This window comes from Aquarana catesbeiana, linkage group LG11 (genome assembly GCF_042186555.1).
Source record: "Aquarana catesbeiana isolate 2022-GZ linkage group LG11, ASM4218655v1, whole genome shotgun sequence".
Taxonomy (NCBI): Eukaryota; Metazoa; Chordata; class Amphibia; order Anura; family Ranidae; genus Aquarana; species Aquarana catesbeiana.
This window is the reverse complement of record NC_133334.1, coordinates 101951139-101974454: the sequence shown is the minus strand read 5'-3', so window position 1 is coordinate 101974454 and position 23316 is coordinate 101951139. Positions and strand designations below refer to the sequence as shown.

The 23316-nt window shown below is 42.0% G+C and overlaps 1 protein-coding gene across 1 annotated transcript in view; it reads left to right on the top strand.

Moving 5' to 3' along the window:
• The window catches only part of LOC141111717 (uncharacterized), a 491097-nt gene that overhangs the window by 118100 nt on the left and 349681 nt on the right, over positions 1–23316 (top strand). Inside the window, 2 exon segments of the mRNA XM_073603861.1 lie at positions 6870–7021; positions 20832–20970. Of these exon segments, the coding sequence (XP_073459962.1) occupies positions 6870–7021; positions 20832–20970 (291 nt within the window).

Here is a 23316-nt window from a genome sequence, read left to right as displayed (position 1 = left end):
GTATAATAATAATAATCTCCCTGTTCTGCCTAGTGACACTGTCACTGATCACAGCTCCCTGTGATCGAGATCGGTGATCAGTGATGTGTCACTCGTAGCCACGCCCCTAACAGTTAGAATCACTCCCTAGGATAAACTTAACCCTTTCCTAGCCCCCTAGAGGTTAACCCCTTCACTGCCAGTGTCATTTTTACAGTAATTACTGCAATTTTATAGCACTGATCGCTGTAAAAATGACAATGGTCAATGGCCAAAAATGTGTCAAAATTGTCCGATGTGTCCGCCATAATTTCGCAGTCATGATAAAAATCGCAGATCACCACCATTACTAGTAAAAAAAAATTATTAATAAAAATGCCATAAAACTATCCCCTATTTTGTAGATGCGATAACTTTTGCTAAAACCAATCAAAAAACGCTTATTGCAATTTTTTTTTTTACCAAAAATGTGTAGAAGAATACGTATCAGCCTAAACTGAGGAAAAATTTTTTTTAATATATATTTTTGGAGGATATTTATTATAGCAAAAAGTAAAAAATAATGTGTTTTTTTTCAAAATTTTCGCAATTTTTTTGCTTATAGCGCAAAAAATAAAAACCGCAGAGGTGATCAAATACCACCAAAAGAAAGCTCTATTTGTGGGAAAAAAAGGACGTCAATTTTATTTTGGAGCCATGTCGCACGACCGTGCAATTGTCAGTTAAAGCGACGCAGTGCCGAATCGCAAAAAGGGCTCTGGTCTTTGGCCGGCGAAATGGTCCAGGGCTTAAGTGGTTAAAAGCAAACAGATCACATGTAAAACGGAAAATTTATATCAAATACTTACCGTAATTTTCCTTTCCTGATAGGCTCCATGGCAGCATACGTGTGGGTTGACCCCGCCTCCATAACTACCCAATAGGACCCCTCCCTATAAATTTCAGCTGTGGGCTCTCAGCCGTGTTTCGTAACTAGCCTACTCCAAGCATTGGGAGGGACTCCTGCTGCCATGGAGCCTATCAGGAAAGGAAAATTACGGTAAGTATTTGATATAAATTTTCCGTTTTCCTGACAGGCTCCATGGCAGCATACGTGTGGGAAATAACTCGCCAAACACACCCGGGTGGGCACAATGCTGAGCGAGAAAATAAATTTATTTAACACTGTCCACTGACAGCACTTTCAAACCAAAATTAATGGATGACAAAGCGGCAGGTTCAACACAATAGTGAGAAACAAACGTATTGATAGATGACCAGGAAGCCGCTCTACATATAACTTCGGGTGCGACATGAAGAGAAGCCGCCCACGAGGTTGAGATACTCCGAGTTGAGTGTGCAGTCACTGCCTCTGGAGGAGCCAAGCCCTTCGCTTTATAAGCCCTTTGAATGGTCTGTACTATCCAAGCAGAGATGGATCTGATTGAGGCCCGTTTTCCTCTATTTTTCCCTTGCAGAAGAATGAAAAGGAAGTCCGTCTGTCTAAATGATTCCGTAGCTTCCAGGTATTGACTCAAAGTATGTCCCACATCAAGGGGATGAACTTCTTGACCTTCTGTTGTATTAAAGGTAGGCAATACAATTTCCTGATTTTCGTGAAAAATAGAAGTCACTTTAGGGTTTGAGCCCAACATGGGAATTAATACTGCTCTATCTGGGAAAAAGGTCAGGAAAGGCTCTTTGGAACCTAAATTCCTGATTTCAGACACTCTCTTGGCTGAAGTTACTGCCACCAGGAAGACGGTCTTGAGTGTGAGGTCTTTAACTGATAGAGGATTATCAGGATCTGTTCCAAGCGTGGAAAGGAAATCTAGAACAAGGGGAAGATCCCATTTGGGGAATCTCGGTTTCCTTTGAGGTCTTAGCCTGATAGCACCCTTGAAGAATTGGCGAACCAGGGCATGGTTAGCCCATGAAATTCCTGTGAATGCCGAGATGGCTGATATTTGCACACGAAGGGAACTTACTGCTAGAGGCAAATCCAACCCTGTTTGCAGAAAGCTGAGGATATCCTGGACTTTTGGAGAACCACAAGGATTAGGTCTAGAGGCCATGTGCTCTGTGAACTTGGACCAGATACGTTCATACACTCTATTAGTGCTCTTCCGTCTGGCATTCAGAAGCGTCGGGATGGCTTCTTCTGGACAACCTAAGGCTTCAAGCCTTCCCCTCTCAAAAACCAAACCCTGAGATGTAGATGAGCAGGGCATGGATGCAGGATAGAACCTTGGGACAGAAGATCCGCCCTGAGAGGCAGAGGGATTGACTCCCGATAACTGAGGAGAGTTAAGAGGGGAAACCATGGCCTGTTGGGCCAAAACGGTATCACTGCCATGACTTCCACTTCCTCTGTTCTGAGCCTGCGGAGAAACTGGAGTATCACAGGTACCGGAGGGAAGGCATACGCCTTGTTGAACCTCCACCGATCCGTGAGGGCATCTATCCCATATGCTTGGGGATCCCGGAACCTCGAGTAATACTTGGTGAGTTTGTAGTTGCATGGGGATGCAAACAGATCCACTTCTGGAGCCACTCCCAGTGTCAGGAGCCACTTGAACACCTCTTTGTGCAGGGACCACTCGTTGTTGTCCGCCTGAACATTCTGGACCCCCGGAATGTAGACTGCCGAAATGTTGGACAGATTCTTCTGAGCCCAGTTCATGATTGGCTCCACTTCCCTTAGGAGGGACCAGCTGCGAGTCCCACCTTGTTTCCTTATATAGGCCACCGCGGTTGTGTTGTCCAACCGGAGCATCACTGAGGAGTTCTTTATCAGATGGTAGAAGGATCTGAGCGCCTGAAAGGCCGCTCGAAGTTCCAAAATGTTGGATACAGTCTTCTGAGATGGCGAGATCCATCTGCCCTGAGCCACTTCTGTCAGGCAATGAGCGCCCCAGCCCCGATTGCTGGCATCTGAGGTCACTGTGACCCATGTGATGGGAAGAATCGAATGGCAATTGCGGAGATTTTTCCCTTGGAGCCACCAAAGGAGAGACTCTCTCATGGATGGAGTGAGAAGGATGCGCTGATTCTTGCTGGGAGAATCCCACTGTTGGAGAAACCCTTTCTGGAATGGGCGAGTGCGCCATTGAGCCCACTTCACCATGGGAATGGTGGCTGCCATTGTGCCGATCACCTTCAGACATTGAAGAGCGGAAAGGTGAGATGAAGCAAGAGTCGAACGGATCCTGTCCCGGATCACCACGATCTTCTCCTCTGGTAGCGAGATGGTGCCCTCTAGTGTGTTGAAATGGGCACCTAGAAATATGAGAGACTGAGATGGAATCAGGTGACTTTTCTCCAAATTCAGGAGCCACCCAAACTCTTGGAGAGTGGAAATTACTAGACTCCTGTGCTTTAGAAGCTGACCCTTGTCCTGGCCTAGAAGGAGGAGGTCGTCGAGATAGTGGTGAAGGCGAACTCCTTTGACTCGGAGCAGAGCAACAACAGCCAGCAGAACCTTGGAAAACACCCGAGGTGATGTTGTGAGACCAAATGGAAGGCAGGTAACCTGTAAGTGTTGATCACCTACAGCAAAGCGAAGGAACTTTTGGAAGTCTGCCGCCACTGGGACATGAAAGTAGGCGTCTTTCAAGTCTATTGACACCAGCCAATCTCCTAGATGAACCGATTGTTGAATCGTTAATAGTGACTCCATCTTGAATTTTTCCTTTCGGATAAACCGGTTGAGATGAGTCAGGTCTATAACAGGCCTCCATGTGCCGTTCTTCTTCTGTACCAGAAACAGAGGAGAATACATGCCTTCTCCTCGTTCGCCATCTGGAACAGGAATGGCTGCGTTTTGAGCTAATAAAGAGCTTATGTAAGCTAAAAGAACTTGTTTCTTCTCTTCTGAACTTGGAAGATTTGTTGGTATAAATCTTAGTCTGGGAGTGCTGTTGAAAATCCAGGTGTGGCCTGAGGACACTGTCTTGACAGTCCAGAAATCCCGAATTGAGGCCGCCCAAACATGCCGGAAGTGGAGCAGACGAGCCCCCACCTGACATGTTTGAGCGGGCCCAATTTCAAAAGGACTTAGTGGAGTCCTGGTTACTGGTAGAAGCCCCTTTTGTGGGCTTTTTAAAAGAGGACTGCCTGGATTTCCAGGATCTAGAAAATTCCCGACCAGGCCTATAACTACGTGCTTCCCTTGCACGGTCGGTGTTCTGCGATCTTGAAAAGGTGCGTTTTTGATTCTGTAAACGCCTGTCTTGAGGGAGGAACCCCGATTTACCACCCGTAGCCCGGGTAATGGCACTATCCAGCTTGTTGCCGAAGAGGGATGAACCCTCAAATGGAATACGGCACCAAGCCTGTTTAGAGGCTGGGTCCGCCAACCAAGGTCGCAGCCACAAGGCCCGACGGGCGGTGACCGACGACAACATCACCCGAGCCACTAGGCGAACAATGTCAATAGAGACCTCCCCCAGAAAGGCAGAGGCAAGCCTGATTTCCTGAATAGGGGAGCTCTTAGCCGCTTCTTCAGAGATACCTCTAAGAGAGTCATTCACATTGTCTGACCATGCCTCCAAAGCTTTAGAGACTGCTGCTAAGGCCAGAGCTGGTTTGCACACTGTGCCTGCTGTCAGGTAAATCCTTTTTAGGTCGGCATCAATCCGTCTCTCTAGCGGATCTTTAAATGAGACTGTATCTTCAAGAGGCAGAGTCACATATCTCACAAGCCTCATTAATGCAGCATCTACCAAGGGAGCTGACTCAAGATGTTTAACCTCTTCTTCCTTGAAAGGGTATAGTTTTGCGACTTTGGATTGCATAGAGCTTTTTTTATCTATCTTGCCCCATTCTTCAAAAATTATAGCTCCCACTTCCGTGAGGAAAGGAAAATAATGACGCTCCTTGCTGAGCTGTTTGAAAAACTTTCTCTGTTTAGCAGGAGAAATAACTGGATCTTCCCAAACCAGAGCGTTTTTAACCGCTTTCACCAGAGAAGGAACCAGGGCATATTCAAAGCCCATCCCAGGATCATCCGCTACTGACCCACTATCTGAGGGGGGAGCTGACTGGTGGCTAGGTTGAGAAGACTCCCACGTCTCAGGAACTGGACCCTCTTCTGACAGGGGAATCAGTGGATCTTGAGGAGAATCACGAGGCTTTGCAGCGTCTCTCTCCTGCAGTGATTCTTTCACAACTCGCTTGATTAGAGTTTCCAGGTGTTGGTCTGCACCTTCCCTCTCATTAGCTGCTTTAGAAAAACAGCGGTCACAGAGAGACTTGCTGGCAGGAACTGGGACCCTGCATCCCCAACATATCTTCTCCGGTCCCCTATGAGATGAGGGGGGGTGAGGAGAGCCTCTACTGTGGTCTTTAGACTTAGAGGATGAACCATGGTGTCTAGAGCCAGAGGAGGAATGCCGGTGGTGTGATTTAGATGACCCGCTCCTTCTGCGGGAACTACTTTGTCTTCGATCAGACCTAGAAGGGCTAAGGAAAGAAGGAAGACAGGAATAGAGAGAGAGAAAGGCACAAGTCAGAATGATGCCCTACACTCTGCTCTCTTCCCCCCAGCAGGTAAGTAAAGAAATATACTTTCAAATCCTACCTGCTGCGAGAGGACTGGCCACCAGGAGGCAGTGAAGAGTCCATGGCTGATGCTGGGAATCACTGCAGGTGAACACAGAGTAAATCAGATACACCAGAAAGCAAAACAGCAAGCACAGACCCATCTGTACTGCACTTACCTGGGGAAGGCTCTGCAGATGCTCAGGGAAGTCGCCGCTATGCCCACGATCATTCCCGAGCTCTGCAAGAGCTTCCCCAGGCTTTTAAAATTGGCGCCGCGTGACGTCACGGCCGCGCCAGGCCCACGGTCGTCGTGCGCATGCGCGAAACCAGGCCTCGCTTTCGTTCCGGAACTGCGCCTGCGCAGAACGCAGACAGAACCCGGAAGTAGAGGGAGCGGCGGCTGGAACGCACAGGGAACCAGCCGCTGCATAGGCAATTTGACAAAGAGCATACAGAGAGAAAAACAACAACAACAAATATATACACTGCTGCCATGAAGGCGATATATGCTCACCACCACCTACGATCGACTCGGCTGGAACATCCATACACACACCGGGCTTTTGGCAGATAATGGCCACCTGCATACTGCTAGGCAATCGGCCTGTGCGTGCTTTTCATTCAAAAATGACTCCAGCTCTTCAGCGCTTACTCTGCAATACACTCCATACCCTGCTAACAGTCAAGGCTTATTGGAGGGATGAGACATCACATCAGTCGGCCGATACGATCGCGGGACATCGTCTTCAGGTAGGAGAACCAAACATCAGGTCCTACGGAGGAGGACAAAAAAGGAACACGGCTGAGAGCCCACAGCTGAAATTTACAGGGAGGGGTCCTATTGGGTAGTTATGGAGGCGGGGTCAACCCACACGTATGCTGCCATGGAGCCTGTCAGGAAAGATGGTTACCTTTAATAGCCATTCAAACCCTTTATCAGGCCAAAATCACCAGGGTTTGTAAACTTTTGATCCGGGTCATTTGGGTTATTTCTGTTGTGATTATGATTTAAAAAGAGTAAACACAGTTGATTGATAAAAAATGGCTTCGGCCAAACACTTACCATGAGTGAAAAAAATGTTTTTGTGTTATCATTTATATCTCTGAAAAATGGCCAAGAATTCATAAATCCTGCCAGGGTATGTAAACTTATGAGCACAACTGTATAGTAAACGTTTATTTGCCAAACATATACTGTAGATGTATATGTTTAGAATGTATAATACAAAATAAAATAACAGTTTAAAAAAATGAATTTCCTATTAAAATAAACTTGACCCAAAACCATTATAGGTTTCCTTTAAAATGTTCAAATAAATGAACATTACATTACATCATGTTGGTATACATTTGGTTTGCATTAACAGTTCCAGAGAGAGTGTATCTCGGGATGTAATTGCCCTGATGGACTTCTAGATGATGGGGCTGGTGGTTGTGTTCCTGAGGAATGGTGCCCATGTATCCACAATGAAGATGTTTACCCCTATGGGACTAAAGTCAAGGTAGATTGTAACACATGGTAAGTACAGAATTGAATCATTCCGTTTTTTGACAGATTTTCTTCCTCTGAAGATGTCTGTTAACCTCCCTCACTTTCTTTAATTAATTACACACGGGTAAAAAATGAAAAAGGGTCAGAGAAGCTCTGCAAACTGCTGATGGAATGGGAGAACAGGCTATGAACATTTGTATTGTAATGAAAGAGGGGTCCCTGTATATAGCTGATGCAACTGGGAAAAGGGGCTCTGTACACTTATATTGCACTGGGCAGGAGCTTTCTGGACACTCCTTATTTACTGGGAGGGAAGCTGTGCACACTGCTGATGTAATGAAAGGGAGAACTCTGCAGGAATACAGGGCCCCAACTGTAGCTTATGCTACCCCAAGCATCATAGTGAACAAAGGCCTTCCATTGGGATCGTAGACAGTACTTAAATAATCCATATAATACCCTTTAACCACTTCAGCCCCGGAAGGTTTTACCCTTCCTGACCAGAGCACGTTTTACAATTTGGCACTGCGTTGCGTTAACGTCGGTCATGCAATGTTGTACCCAAACAAAATTTGCGTCCTTTTGTTCCCACAAATAGAGCTTTCTTTTGATGGTATTTGATTGCCTCTGCTATTTTTATTTTTTGTGATATAAACAGAAAAAGACAGAAAATGTTGAAAAAAAATGATATTTTCTACTTTTTGTTATAAGAAAAATCCAATAAACTCAATTTTAGTCATACATTTAGGCCAAAATGTATTCCGTCACATGTCTTTGGTAAAAGACAATAAGCATATATTTATTGGTTTGCGTAAAAATTATAGCGTCTGCAAACTAGGGTATATTTTCTGGAATTTACACAGCTTTTAGTTTATGACTGCCTTTCTCATTTCTTGTGGTTCTAAAATGACAGGGCAGTACAAACCCCCTCAAATTACCCCATTTTGGAAAGTAGACACCCCAAGGAAATGCTGAGAGGCATGTTGAGCCCATTGAATATTTATTTTTTTGTCCCAAGTGATTGAATAATGACAAAAAAAAATTTTTTTTACAAAAAGTTGTCACTAAATGATATATTGCTCACACATGCCAGGGGCATATATGGAATTACACCCCAAAATACATTCTGTTGCTTCTCCTGAGTACAGGGATACCACATGTGTGGGACTTTTTGGGAGCCTACCGCGTACGGGGCCCTGAAATCCAAGCACCGCCTTCAGGATTTCTAAGGGCGTACATTTTTGAGTTCACGCCTCACTACCTATCACAGTTTTGAAGGCCATAAAATGCCAAGATGGCACAACCCCCCCCCCCCCCCAAATGACCCCATTTTAGAAAGTAGACACCCCAAGCTATTTGATGAGAGGCATGCTGAGTCCATGGAATATTTTATATTTTGCCACAAGTTGCGGGAAAATGACAAACTTTTTTTTTTTTGCACAAAGTTGTCACTAAATGATATAGTGCTCACACATGCCATGGGCATATGTGGAATTACACCCCAAAATACATTCTGCTGCCTCTCATGAGTACGGGGATACCACATGTGTGGGAGTTTTTGGGAGCCTAGCCGCGTACGGGGCCCCGAAAACTAAGCACTGGCTTCAGGATTTCTAAGGGTGTAAATTTTTGATTTCACTCCTCACTACCTATCACAGTTTTGAAGGCCATAAAATGCCAAGATGGCACAAAACCCCCCAAATGACCCCATTTTGGAAAGTAGACACCCCAAGCTATTTGCTGAGAGGCATGGTGAGTATTTTGCAGCTCTCATTTGTTTTTGAAAATTAAGAAAGAAAAGAAAAAATTTTTTTTTTTCTTTTTTTCAATTTTCAAAACTTTATGACAAAAAGCGAGGTCTGCAAAATATTCACCATACCTCTCAGCAAATAGCTTGGGGGTGTCTACTTTCCAAAATTGGGTCATTTGGGGGGGTTTGTGCCATCTGGGCATTCCATGGCCTCTAAAACTGTGATAGGCAGTGAGGAGTGAAATCAAAAATTTACACCCTTAGAAAGCCTGAAGACGGTGCTTGGTTTTTGGAGTCCTGTACGCAGCTAGGCTCCCGAAAAGTCTCACACATGTGGTATCCCCGTACTCAGAAGAAGCAACAGAATGTATTTGGGGTTTCATTTCACATATGCCCATGGCATGTTTGAGCAATATATCATTTAGTGACAACTTTGTGCAAAAAAAAAAAAAAAAAATTTGTCTTTTTCCCGCAACTTGTGTCACAATATAAAATATTTCATGGACTCGACATGCCTCTCAGCAAATAGCTTGGGGAGTCTACTTTCCAAAATAAGGTCATTTTAGGGGGGGGGGGGTTTGAACTGTCCTGGCATTTTATGCACAACATTTAGAAGCTTATGTCGCACATCACCCACTCTTCTAACCACTTGAAGACAAAGCCCTTTCTGACACTTTTTGTTTACATGAATACATGAAAATTTTTTTTTTTTTTGCAAGAAAATTACTTTGAACCCCAAAACATTATATATATATTTTTAAAGCAAAGGCCCTACAGATTAAAATGGTGGGTGTTCCATTTTTTTCGCACAGTATTTGTGTTGCGATTTTTCAAATGCATTTTTGTGGGAAAAAACACACTTTTTTAATGTTAATGCACTAAAACACACTATATTGCCCAAATGTTTGATGAAATAAAAAAGATGATCCTAGGCCGAGTACATGGATACCAAACAAGACATGCTTTAAAATTGCGCACAAACGTGCAGTGACGACAAACTACATACATTTTTAAAAGCCTTTAAAAGCCTTTACAGGTTACCACTTTAGATTTACGGAGGAGGTCTACTGCTAAAATTACTGCCCTCAATCTGACCTTCATGGTGATACCTCACATGCATGGTGCAATTGCTGTTTGCATTTGACGCCAGACCGACGCTTGCATTCCCCTTTGCGCGAGAGCAGGGGGGGACGGGGTGCTTTTTTTTTTTTTTATTATTTTTTTTTGCTTTTTTATCTTATTTTTAAACTGTTCCTTTCAGTTTTTTTAATCATTTTTATTGTTATCTCAGGGAATGTTCAGCTCTATGATCAGCTCTATGGTCAGCTGGTGGAACCATCGGCTGCATTCTCAGATTCCCTGTTGGGACAGGAGAGCCAGAGAAAACCATGGAAGACGGTGGGGGGGACATTCCCTCCCACTGCTTATAAAAGCAGTCTAGAAGCTAATTAGCTGCTAGGATTGCTTTTACATGAAAGCTGACCGCTGGCTGAAAAGAATGATACCAAGAAGATACCTAAACCCACAGGCATCATTCTGGTAAAACCACTCAAAGTCCAGCAACATACCAGTACGCTGCTGGTCCTTGTTGGGCATATATATTTACCAGAATGACCCACAGGCATCATTCTGGTAAAACCACTCAAAGTCCAGCAACATACCAGTACGCTGCTGGTCCTTGTTGGGCATATATTGTAATCTTTTTTTTTCATGCAGCCTGTGGGCTGAAGGAAAAAAAGATTGATTGATGGGTATGCCCACCAATAGAATGCCTCCCTTCATCCACCCACTTCTAATGATGGGCATACATGCACCATTTTGTTTTTAACTGTGGTGGTGAAATCCCCTCCTACAGTGCTGGAGTCACGGCTTTATGTATCGTGGGAGCAAACGCTGTTGCTGTCAAGATACATAAATCCGCGCTGCAACTAAATGGCGTACCTGCTAAGCAAATGATGGTTAACAATAAAACAAAGTAACATTACAGTATATCAGTAAGACTTACCATACCTGCAAAACAAATACAAAAAAAAAACAGTAAAAAATAAAACATTTTTTAACGCAATCTGTGCCTAAAATATATATATGCCGAAGCATGGGGGCATCCGCCCACAAAAGTTAGGAGCAGATCGCTCCTCCACTCCTGCTGCCCCCATGCTTTGGCATATATGCTCTTTTTTTTTAACTGTGGTGGTGAAATCACCTCCGACAGCGCTGGAGTCACGGCTTTATGTATCGTGGGAGCAAACACTGTTGCTGTCAAGATAAATAAACCCGTGCTGCAGCTGAATGGCGTACCCGAAAACAAAAAAATGGTTAACAATAAAACACAGTAAACAGTAAAGTGTAAAAAAATTACGTACCTGAAAAGCAGAACAATAGAGAGAGAATAGAGAGAGAGAGAACAATAAAACAACTATTTTTGTTTTTTCTATTTTCTATTTTTTTTTTTTTTTTTTTAGGTGGGTTTTTTTACACTTTTTTTTGTAACTGTTGAAACTGTAACGGTTCCAAGTTCGGGTCTCTCAAAATGCGATGGCATCTTGGGAGACCCTGTGAAAATGTGCCTAGTCTGTGCAGTGCTGTACCCTATGCTAATACTCAACTAGCGTATGGTAGCGTTCAAAATATGCACCAATGCAAAGACCAGGATTGTCAGGACAGAAGGGACAATAATAGCAGCTGTCAGGCCTATATCCGCGCTTGCTGCAGACACGACATGTTCTTCTTTGGGGGGCGCGTTGGGTAGGGGTACTCGGGAGGACATACGTAAAATGCCTCTCATGCAGCGGGCTTACTGCATTTGGATTGGGAAGGTGAGGTGGAGCACCGTCTGGAAACAGAAGGGCTCTGACGATCTCTTCCTAGAATTTAGGGAAGGATTCAGTCCATCCTGAAGCTCTGTATAGCACATGAGCGTTCAGCCAGGCCAATTGAAATAAGTATACAGACATTTTCATGTACCAGCGTCTGGCCTTACGGGCAACTAGGTTCGGCGCCAACAACTGGTCGTTGAGGTCCACCCCTCCCATATGAAGGTTATATTCCTGGACACAGAGTGGTTTCTCCACAACACCAGTTGCCATAGGAATTTGGACCGTCGTGTCTGCAGGAAGGGAGGTAAGAACGAAAACATTCTTATTATCCCTCCACTTCACAGCGAGCAAGTTATTACACTTGAAGGAGGCTCTCTCCCCAGCCTAAAATGGGAATCTACAAGCCGCTGGGGAAAGCCCCGGCGATTAGGTCGCACGGTGCCACATGCTCCAATCTAATGATCAAACAAGTGACTAAAAAGTGGCACGCTCGTGTAATAATTGTTCACGTACAAGTGGTACCCCTTTCTGGATAAGGGTGACACCAAGTCCCACACAATCTTGCCAACGCTCCCTATGTAATCTGTGTAGTTCGGCGGCTCTACGTGGCTATCTTTTTCCTCGTAAACCATAAATCTACATGTATAGCCTGTGGCCCTGTCACAGAGCTTAAACACCTTGACCCCGTATCTGGCACGCTTGCTGGGAAGATACTGTTTGAAAGACAAGCGACCAGAAAACGTAATCAGGGACTCATCAACGCAGACAACTTGATGGGGAGTAAACAAGTCTGCAAAATGTTGGTTGAAGTGGTTTACGAGGGGCCGAATTTTGTTGAGCCGATCGTATCCAGGGTCTCCACGAGGACGACAGAGTTCATTGTTGTTGAAATGCATGAACCGCAAGATCTGCTCATATCATGCCCTGGCCATGGAAGCAGAGAACACGGGCATATAGTGAATTGGGTCTGTGGACCAATATGACTGCAACTCACTCTTTTTAGTTATGCCCATGAGGAGGGATAGGCCCAGAAAGATCTTAAATTCGGAAACCATAATTGGTTTCCAATATTCCTCTTCACTACTGTACCTTTGATTTGCCATTTTGGGCTCTAAATTTACTGGTACAATAGTGAGACTCACAGGTTAAAAAGCTCAGTTATGTGTGTTTAGTGTTTTGTAAGTGACAGTGATGGATCGATACTACACTTGGGTGGGCTGGGCTGGGCTGGGCTGGGCGGAGGGACAAAATGCATGTGCTAGCAGGTATATGGACTGATCCCGCTAACACTGCGTTTTTGGGAACCCTAAACTGCTGGGGACGCTAGTATAGATCTGATCAGATCTGATATTAATCCATTCAGATACTATACCACTAAGGGAGATGTATGCTGCGTGCGTGGGTGTTAGCGGTACTGGTACTAACCTGACGCTGCCTGGGGTGATGCTGACCCTAACTGACCCTAAAACCTAACTGATATCACCCACCGGGCGATCAGGGGGTTAAACCTTTATTAGGTAAAAAACTTACTAACAAGCGTCACCCGTAACAGTTATAAGGTGATCACTGGTGAAAGGGTTAACTAGGGGGCAATCAGGGGGTTAAAAGCTTTATTAGGTAGTATATCGGGGTACCTGACACTATAAAAAGCTGACGGTGAACCTAAATACTTACCTGGCTACCTAGCATCCCCTGTGACACTAATACGGCGATCATAAAAAAGATTGCTTAGTGACACTGGCGACAGGGGTTAACTGGGGGGTGATCAAGGGGTTAAACCTTTATTATGGGGGGTAGGGGGGTATCCTAGACCTAAAGGGGCCTACCACTAACTGCCCTGCCACTTATAACAGTCACAAATGACACCAATGCAGTAATCAGTAAAACAATTAAAACTGCTATTGGTGTCACTGTGACAGGGGGTGCAGGGGCTGATCGGGGGTGATTGGGGGGTGATTTGTGTGCCTGCGTGTTCTACTGTATGTGTAGTGTTGGTGCAAACTTACTTGATGTCTTCTCTCCTCGGAAGCCGGAACGAAAAGTCTTCATGAGGAGCGATTACATTACATCCTTTGCTTCTGTTTACATTACAGAAGCAGAGGAAGCATTCCATTCGCCAGGAGCGATCGCGAGGGGGTGGCCATTAAATAGTGGCCTCCCCCTCAGCACGGATTGCTCCTGAAGCGATGCGACCCATACGTTACTCTGCCTGCCCATGCCATTCTGCCGCAGTATATCTGCGTGAGGCGGTCAGCAAGTGGTTAATAATATATTTAATAAAAAACACTAGACATACTTTTAATGGATTGGAATTGGCCACGGCCCTTTATTATTGGCAATAAATTATTTGATCTTTTAACCAATATCATAACACACATTACATTCATATCCATTTTAACCAATAAAACTGTCCCCTCTCATATAGCAGAAAGGGACGGATGCCACACAACAAGGACCGTGACAAGGGAGGGAGGGTGGGAAGCTTCTTCTTCTCCTGCTGAGCGCCGACTGAAACTGTTGCGCAGATTATTTTAAATTTAAATAACTACTATTAGCTTGTGCCCTGGCAGTTGTAACCATGTGACCTCATGAACCAATTACATTGCAACAATTACAAAACTGCTTGTTGCTATGGGGTTTAAAATATATTTTCTAACTGTCACACTCCCATTGGTGTGCGAGGCAAATTAATTGCTCGCACATTTCTTATGGGATCATAGACAGTACTTAAATAATCCATAAAATACCCTTTAATAATATATTTAATAAAAAACACAAGATATACTTTTAATAGATTGAAACTGGCTGCGGCCCTTTATTATTGGCAATAAATTATTTGATCTTTAAACCAATATCATAACACACATTACATTCATGTCTTTATCACCAAATATTTTCACACCAAACCAAAATGTATTATATAATGTACACACATCTTAAAAACCATATATGATAACTCAGCCATTACAGCTCGAGTTATAACCATTTTAACCAAAAAAACTGTCCCACAAGCCAGGCTCAAACTAAACAAGCCTGCCCCCTCCCCCCCCCCCATTAAACCGCGGACAATTCAATACAAGACTCCAAATCTAAATTAAAAATATCCAGTGCAATTGCAGACAAATGCACATTATCTTCTCTGTAAAAACCTCTCAAACCCCCTTCTAGGTCAACATGGCGAAAAGACAAGCCATTAATCGAAGGCATAAACTTTGAAATTGTTCGGTTGATATGTTTCCTGATTTTATCAAATTGTTTAAACTCAAGAACTAACAACTTCTGCAATCTAGTAATTATTTTAGAAAAAAACTAGGATGGTATTGGGCAAAACTGAATGAATATGGAACAAATCGAATTTAATCTGATATATAATATCCAGCGTTTTGCGGTGACCTATATCATTGCCGGATAAATGAAACATGAGGATACCAGGGGGAGGACAGTGCAAGTACAAGTATGACAATGCTTTGTGCAATTCAAACCAAGACATACCCCTTTTACCAAACCACCAAAGTTTAAATTGATCAGTCCAAAGTCCCAAATTAGAACCATAGACTCTCTCTGAAACACTGAAAAGCATTTTCAAAAGATGCATAAGAAACTGTACAGAGAGAATGATCTATGCTATTATTAAGCAACATTCTGTCTGAATAGGATAAATGGTGGATGAGACAGAAAGAATTATGATCTTTTTTAGAAATAATGCCTAATGGCGAAATCCTAAAATTGGAAAAAGGAGGAGATTCAAAAGGGGCAGCTACACGTCCATCCTGAACCACTTTCAAAATTTTATCAGCTACTATGTCAGCGTGCTTTCGAACAGATGGTAGATTATCATGAAGCAAACACCCTGAACCCGAAAAAGAGGGCAAAGGAAAACCATCTGAAAAACCGCTAAACAACAGGGCCACCATCTGTTGATTTGGCCAAATGCGTAGCCATGGCAACATTTTTGTTATGAAACAAAAGAGGAAAGAAATAAAACTAGGCTCACTTATCTCCTTCCAACCCAGCGCAATGAGTTTCCAAACAGATTAACACATGCTGGCACTGTAATTAATCACAATAAGAGAGAAATATATAATCTGGCTGCCACTTACACTAAAAAATAAATGAATATGAAATACAACAGTCTGTCACATTAACCACTTCCCTACCCACATATAATCAAATGACGTCCACAGATGGGATCTCCCATCCTGGGTGGACGTCATATGACGGCCTCGGGTTCCCGGCCGCCTAGGGGGCGCACGCGCCCGCCGCGTTGCTCGGGACCCGGTGCGTGTGCCCGGCAGCCGCGATGTCCGCCGGGCACGCGCGATTGCACGTTGACCGGGCCGGACCGTGGATCTCTGTGTGTAAAAACAGAGATCCACGTCCTGTCAACTCAGAGGAGAGCGATCTGTGTTCCCAGAACGGTGGAACACTGATCGGTCTCCTCCCCTTGTGCGTCCCCTCCCCCTACAGTTAGAAGCATTCCCTAGGAAACACATTTAACCCTTCCCCGCCCCCTAGTGGTTAACCCCTTCACTGCCTGTCACATTTACACAGTAATCAATGCAATTTTATAGCATTGATCGCTGTATAAATGTGAATGGTCCCAAAAATGTGTCAAAAGTGTCCGATGTGTCTGCCACAATGTCGCAGTCACAAAAAAAATTGCAATCGCCGCTATTACTAGTAAAAAAAAATAAGTAAATAATTTTTTTTAAAAAATGCCATAAATCTATCCCGTATTTTATAGACGCTATAACTTTTGCGCAAACCAATCAATATACGCTTATTGCGATTTTTTTACCAAAAATATGTAGAAGAATACATATCGGCTGAAACTGAGGAAAAAATTTGTTTTTTTTTTTAAAAATTGGGATATTTATTATAGCACAAAGTAAAAAATATTGTGTTTTTTTCAAAATTGTCTTTTGTTTATAGCGCAAAAAATAAAAACCACAGAGGTGATCAAATACCACCAAAAGAAAGCTCTGTTTGTGGGGGAAAAAAGGACATCAATTTCGTTTGGGTACAACGTCGCACGCCCGCGCAATTGTCGTTTAAAGTGCGACAGCGCTGAAAACTAAAAATTGGTCTGGGAAGGAAGGGGGTGAAAATGCCCGGTATTGAACCGGTTAAACAAACAAATGTGAAAAGACACATAATATCAAAGCGGCGCTCCTGTCAAATTGCTGAGAATTGACACAATTGCATATAGGGTAAATGCACATAAAGTTGCTAAACATTAAATCGTAGATCTGACAAGTGGATAAATGCGAAGGTAAAGTTCGTGGCTAGCTTCATAAGTGAATAAAGAAGTGGAGATGGTTGGATAGTGCACCAATCACCGTATTCAAACCCGTGTTCCACACGCCCCTCTGGGGTTCAAATTCACCACAAAGTTGCAGATAATAAGCATTCACGATCTCCCACTGATTTACTGCTGGGCCGGCTTGGAAATCCACATCATCAGTGTGTATAAGGAAAAAAGACAGGCTCCACATAGAGTAGTACTATTTTCCAAAGGATTTATTAAAGATGTGTGTTGTCCAAGTTGTATATAAAAAAAAGCCTTGCTGTTTCACATAACTGCCGTCAATATCCTCTCATCCAGTGACTTAGTGTCAGGTTTCCAAGCTGACAGTGTTCAGCCAAAGGAACGAAAATGGATCGGAAATGCCAAAGAGCCATGCGGGAGACTCTGCAAACCAGTGAGCCGCTCAGTACAAATCCTTCCCAAAGACTATGCTGGACATTAGAGCGCAGTATATGTAGATCTATTCAATACGCCATGAGATTGTTCCCTGATCTATTTCGTCTTTCTGACTTTATCAAGGGGGTTTGACCTCATGGCATGGTGTGTCAGAATAAATAGTGTTGTGTGAAGGCAATTAGTGTTAACTCCTTGTATCCCTCTCAGTTGCCAGGTGCACTCCACAACATGAGAGTTCCAAAGGAAACAAGGAGGTCAAATAGATTACTAATTTGAACCGGCATTAAGTCAGAGGATCACAGAATCTACAAAAATCATGTACATCATTATTAATAACACCTCTCTCATGCAACACTCTATACACATAAAACAAATTCATTAAAATAGGTGGTACGCTTTACTCTTAATAATCCTAGACTAAAATATAGTATATATTCACTAGGATCATTCACAGTACAACTTATATCAAAAATAGAAAATAAAAACCTCTCTTGTTATTTCTGAATAACTGAAACAGAGGATTTACTCGGAATAAAAATTACAGTGTCCAAAGCATTAAACAAAGTCAGCCCTGTGTCAAGAAAAAAGGAATAAATAAAAAATTAAAATCTAAAAAATGAATAATCGCTAATAAAACAGTTCAAATCGAGATCCACATTTAACCCTCTGGGAGCAAGGCTATCTGTTAAAAAGATCCACTCCTTTTCCTTTTTGGATAATTCTCTCACCAAATTGGTACCCCTCCAAGAGGGTTTAGTGTGGTCTATACCCCAAAATTTAAGACCAGCAGGGTTCTGATTATGGTAGATTTTAAAATGTAAAGATAAATTATGATCTTTAAAACCAATGCGTATATAGTGAATGTGCTCTGCTACACGTATTCTCAAAAGGCGTTTGGTTCTTCCAATATATAATAAGCCACAAGGGCAAGTTAGGGCATACATTACATGTGTCGTATTGCATGTCATAAACTGTTTAATCATGAACTCTTTGTTATTGGAAGGGGAAACAAAGGTCTTTACCCCTCTAAGTGGTCTGCTCACTTCCCTGCAGGCTTTACATCTCCTGCAGGCAAAGAACCCCTCCTGGTCCCAAAAAGTGGGAAGATGGCTGGGGGGGGTCAAGGACCTTTTTTACTACAGCATCTCCATAACTACGACCTCTACGGTATACATGCCAGTGTGTATTAAAAACATGCCTCAGGAAGAAGATAGCTCAGGTCCTAAAAATACAGAACATGAATGGGCGTTTCACTCTTAGTTTAGAGAAGTTAAAAATATTTTTAATACACACTGGCAAGTTTTGTTCTTGGACAGATCTCTGGCTATGGTCCTTCCAGCTAAACCAAAGTTTGTATACCGTAGAGGTCGTAGTTAAGGAGATCCTGTAGTAAAAAACGGTCCTTAACCCCCCCAGCCATCTTCCCACTTTTTGGGACCAGGAGGTGTTCTTTGCCTGCAGGAGATGTAAAGCCTGCAGGGAAGTGAGCAAACCACTTAGAGGGGGAAAAGACCTTTGTTTCCCCTTCCAATAACAAAGAGTTCATGATTAAACAGTTTATGACATGCAGTACGACACATGTAATGTATGCCCTAACTTGCCCTTGTGGCTTATTATATATTGAAAGAACCAAACGCCTTTTGAGAATACGTGTAGCAGAGCACATTCACAATATACGCATTGGTTTTAAAGATCATAATTTATCTTTACATTTTAAAATCTACCATAATCAGAACCCTGCTGGTCTTAAATTTTGGGGTATAGACCACATTAAACTCTCTTGGAGGGGTACCAATTTGGTGAGAGAATTATCCAAAAAGGAAACGGAGTGGATCTATTTAACAGATAGCCTTGCTCCTAGAGGGTTAAATGTGGATCTCGATTTGAACTGTTTTATTAGCGATTATTAATTTTTTAGATTTTAATTTTTTATTTATTCCTTTTTTCTTGACATGTTTAATGCTTTGGACACTGTAATTTTTATTCAGAGTAAATCCTCTGTTTCAGTTATTCAGAAATAACAAGAGTGGTTTTTATTTTCTATTTTTGATATAAGTTGTACTGTGAATGATCCTAGTGAATTTTAGTCTAGGATTATTAAGAGTAAAGCGTACCACCTATTTTAATGCATTTTAATGAATTTGTTAATGTGTATAGAGTGTTGTGTGAGAGAGGTGTTAATAATGATGTACATGATTTTTGTAGATTCTGTGATCCTCTAACTTAATGCCGGTTCAAATTAGTAATCTATTTGACCTCCTTGTTTCCTTTGGAACTCTCATGTTGTGGAGTGCACCTGTTTAACATGGCAACTGAGAGGGATACAAGGAGTTAACACTAATTGCCTTCACACAACACTATTTATTCTGACACACCATGCCATGAGGTCAAACCCCTTTTATAAAGTCAGAAAGGCGAAATCGATCAGGGAACAATCTCATGGCGTATTGAATAGATCTACATATACTGCGCTCTAATGTCCAGCATAGTCTTTGGGAAGGATTTGTACTGAGCGGCTCACTGGTTTACAGTGTCTCCCGCACGGCTTTTTGGCATTTCCGATCCATTTTCGTTCCTTTGGCTGAACACTGTCAGCTTGGAAACCTGACACTAAGTCACTGGATGAGAGAATATTGACAGCAGTTATGTGAAACAGCAAGGCTTTTTTTTTATATGCTACGTGGACAACACACATCTTTAATAAATCCTTTGGAAAATAGTACTACTCTATGTGGAGCCTGTCTTTTTTTCCTTATATACGCTGATGATGTGGATTTCCAAGCCGGCCCAGCAGTAAATCAGTGGAAGATCGTGAATGCTTATTATCTGCAACTTTGTGGTGAGTTTGAACCCCAGAGGGGCGTGTGGAACACGGGTTTGAGTACGGTGATTGGTGCACTATCCGACCATCTCCACTTCTTTATTCACTTATGAAGCTAGCCACGAACTTTACCTTCGCATTTATCCACGTGTCAGATCTGCGATTTAATGTTTAGCGACTTTATGTGCATTTACCCTATATGCAATTGTGTCAATTCTCAGCACTTGTCAGATCTGCGATTTAATGTTTAGCGACTTTATGTGCATTTACCCTATGTGTCAATTTTCAACATTTTTGTTATGTTTACTGGCGTTATTGCTTTTTCGAAAAAGATCAGTATTCTGAGATGAATTGTTGGAAACTAACCTTTTAAAACAACGCAATGCTGCATGAGCGCCAGCACAATAAGTACATTCGTGGTTACATTTGCAGGAATTGGGCCATTTACATTGACCCTCATTGAAGCCAAAACAAATGCCAAAAAAAGACTATCAGGATGGTGTGGGGGGGGGGGGGGAGGGGTGGGAAAATTATAGTTTTATGGGGAATGAGGTTATAACAGCCTGCACTTGCCTGGAACTTTTAGAATTCTGCTAATTCATCACAAGAGGTTTGGAAAAAAAAATCCTATCTCTATTTCTGTGTTGAAAAACTTGGGACAAAAATATCTAATAAAGCAAAATTTATATAATTCAGAATAATTCAATTATTTTTGGATATCCATTTTCTGATTGCTCTTTTTCCAGTCTTTGTCAACGCGGACGATGGACCTGTACCGATGTTGTTTGTTATGCAACATGTTCAATCTATGGCAATGGTCATTACATCACTTTTGATGAGAAATTTTATGACTTTGATGGAAATTGTGAGTTTGTAGCTGCACAGGTATGTGACCCTATAATTATAGTTTTTAGCTGTGTGCCTGGTTTATGAAAATAAGATTTTTTTATAGTTTTGGATAGATTTGGGAGGTGATAGAACCACTGTTAAAGTTTTAGTTTTGTCTGCATCTCCACTGGAAATAGTTACCCTCTTTTTGTGTCCTGGTGACCATTGTCAACAGTACATGATGGGCAATCCAAAAACACATGTCTGTAACCAGAACAGGAGGTAAAGGGAACCTTCCAATGGGGACAGCTCTTTTGGTAAAAGCTGTCTAGAAGGGCATTTCTACTAATTTTGAGATTTGCTCCTACTTTTTGTTGTGTCTCTGGGAAAAGGAGTGAAAGGAAACCTCCTCACTGGTACACAGACTGCAATCTCTTTAGAGACATTTAACCATTCCCTACGCTATCCAAAAGCTTTGGCTGTAGATAAAGTTTAAATTATCTCCCTCGCAGTTCAGGTAAACATTGTATCCAGCATTTCATCTTGTAACATGTAACTGGTCCTATCTGAAGTTCACCTAGAAAACAGAAATGTTAAGTTGGTTATTGAGAGATGCTATTTCTATTCATCCAGCCAAGGGGCATCTTCAGAATACCATCAGGAAGCTAAGACAGATAACTTTACTGAAAGATGTGTGGTTGTGTTTAACAGAAAACCATCATGGGAGAAACATGGATGTTGACACTGCTCTACTTTTGAAAATATTAATTGTCTGGCTGTGATGCTGATCCTCTTGCTTGCTCCAGTACTTTGAGTTACTGACCTGGAACAAGCATGAAGATGAGGACATTTAATCACAACGGACTGTTCTGATATGCAAATTTGTTTTGGGTTATTGACTTAAAAAATATTAAAGCTAGAGGAAGTACACTGGGAGCCCAGTATTTCTTTCATGACATGTCTACTTTAAAAAAAACATTGGAAATTCAAAAACTAAGTAGATATAATATCAGCTGTATGTTATGTGACTGATTTCTGAATTATTTACAGATAGATATAGATAGTTATTTTAATGACCATATCTGAATAAGCTTGGAAAAGATATATAATTTTAGGAATGTTTTAAACACGAAAGAAACAAACTTATTTTCACTTTGAGGATTACAAAAACAAAATTATGAACAAGTGCACTTTTTTTTAAACATGCGTCTCAATTGTTGTTAATTTTTTGTTAATATAGGTGAATGTTTTTTTTTCCATAGATATTCCAGTAGTCTGAAATTACAGTTTATGGTGATTGTGACACATAATTTACATGAGAAATGTCAGCTGTCCACTCTACATTTAGTTTTGTAATGATATTTTAGACTGAACTACATGTAAGCATTCAGAGTTCATCCCACTGTTCCCCAATCTGCCCTAAGAAAATATGTTTTGAATGAGGCTAGAATTAAAGAATTTGCTAGCACCGCAGTGATTAGAATGAAGTGGAAACATTAGTGTAGTGTACTATTCCATTTCCCTTCGTACCTAGGATAGGCACAGGTTGGAAAGGACATTTGGAAAAGGGCAATTGTGTCATTTCAAATTGGTAATGGTTCACAACATCACTTGACATATAGTCTAGGGCAGGGTTTCTCAACCAGAGTTCCATGGAACCCTAGGGTTCCTCCAGGGGATGTTAGGGGTCCCTTGAGCAGTAAGCAAGTTCTGTTTCTCAGATAAGTTCCCACTAGCACCATTGATCTTTTTAGATATCTGTAATGGGGTAACTCTTCCCAATGTCCACAAGTGTAAAGAGCATTCTTCCCACTGAGAATCACAATAATATACAGTGCCTTGCAAAAGTATTCACCCACTTGGCTTTTTACCTATTTTGTTACATTACAGCCTTTAGTTCAATGTTTTTTTTTAATCTGAATTATATGTGATGGATCAGAACACAATAGTCTAAGTTGGTGAAGTAAAATTAGAAAAATATATACATAAAACTATTTTTCAGAAATAAAAAACGGATAATTGGCATGTGCATATGTATTCACCCCCTTTGTAATGAAGCCCATAAAAAGCTCTGGTGCAACCAATTACCTTCAGAAGTCACATAATTAGTGAAATAATGTCCACCTGTGTGCAATCTAAGTGTCACATGATCTGTCATTACATATACACACCTTTTTGAAAGGCCCCAGAGACTGCAACACCTAAAAAAGAGGCACCACTAACCAAACAATGCCATGAAGACCAAGGAACTCTGCAAACAAGTAGGGAACAATGTTGTTAAGAAGTACAAGTCAGGGTTAGGTTATAAAAAAAATATCCAAATCTTTGATGATCCCTAGGAGCCCAATCAAATCTATCATAACCAAATGGAAAGAACATGGCACAACAGTAAACCTGCCAAGA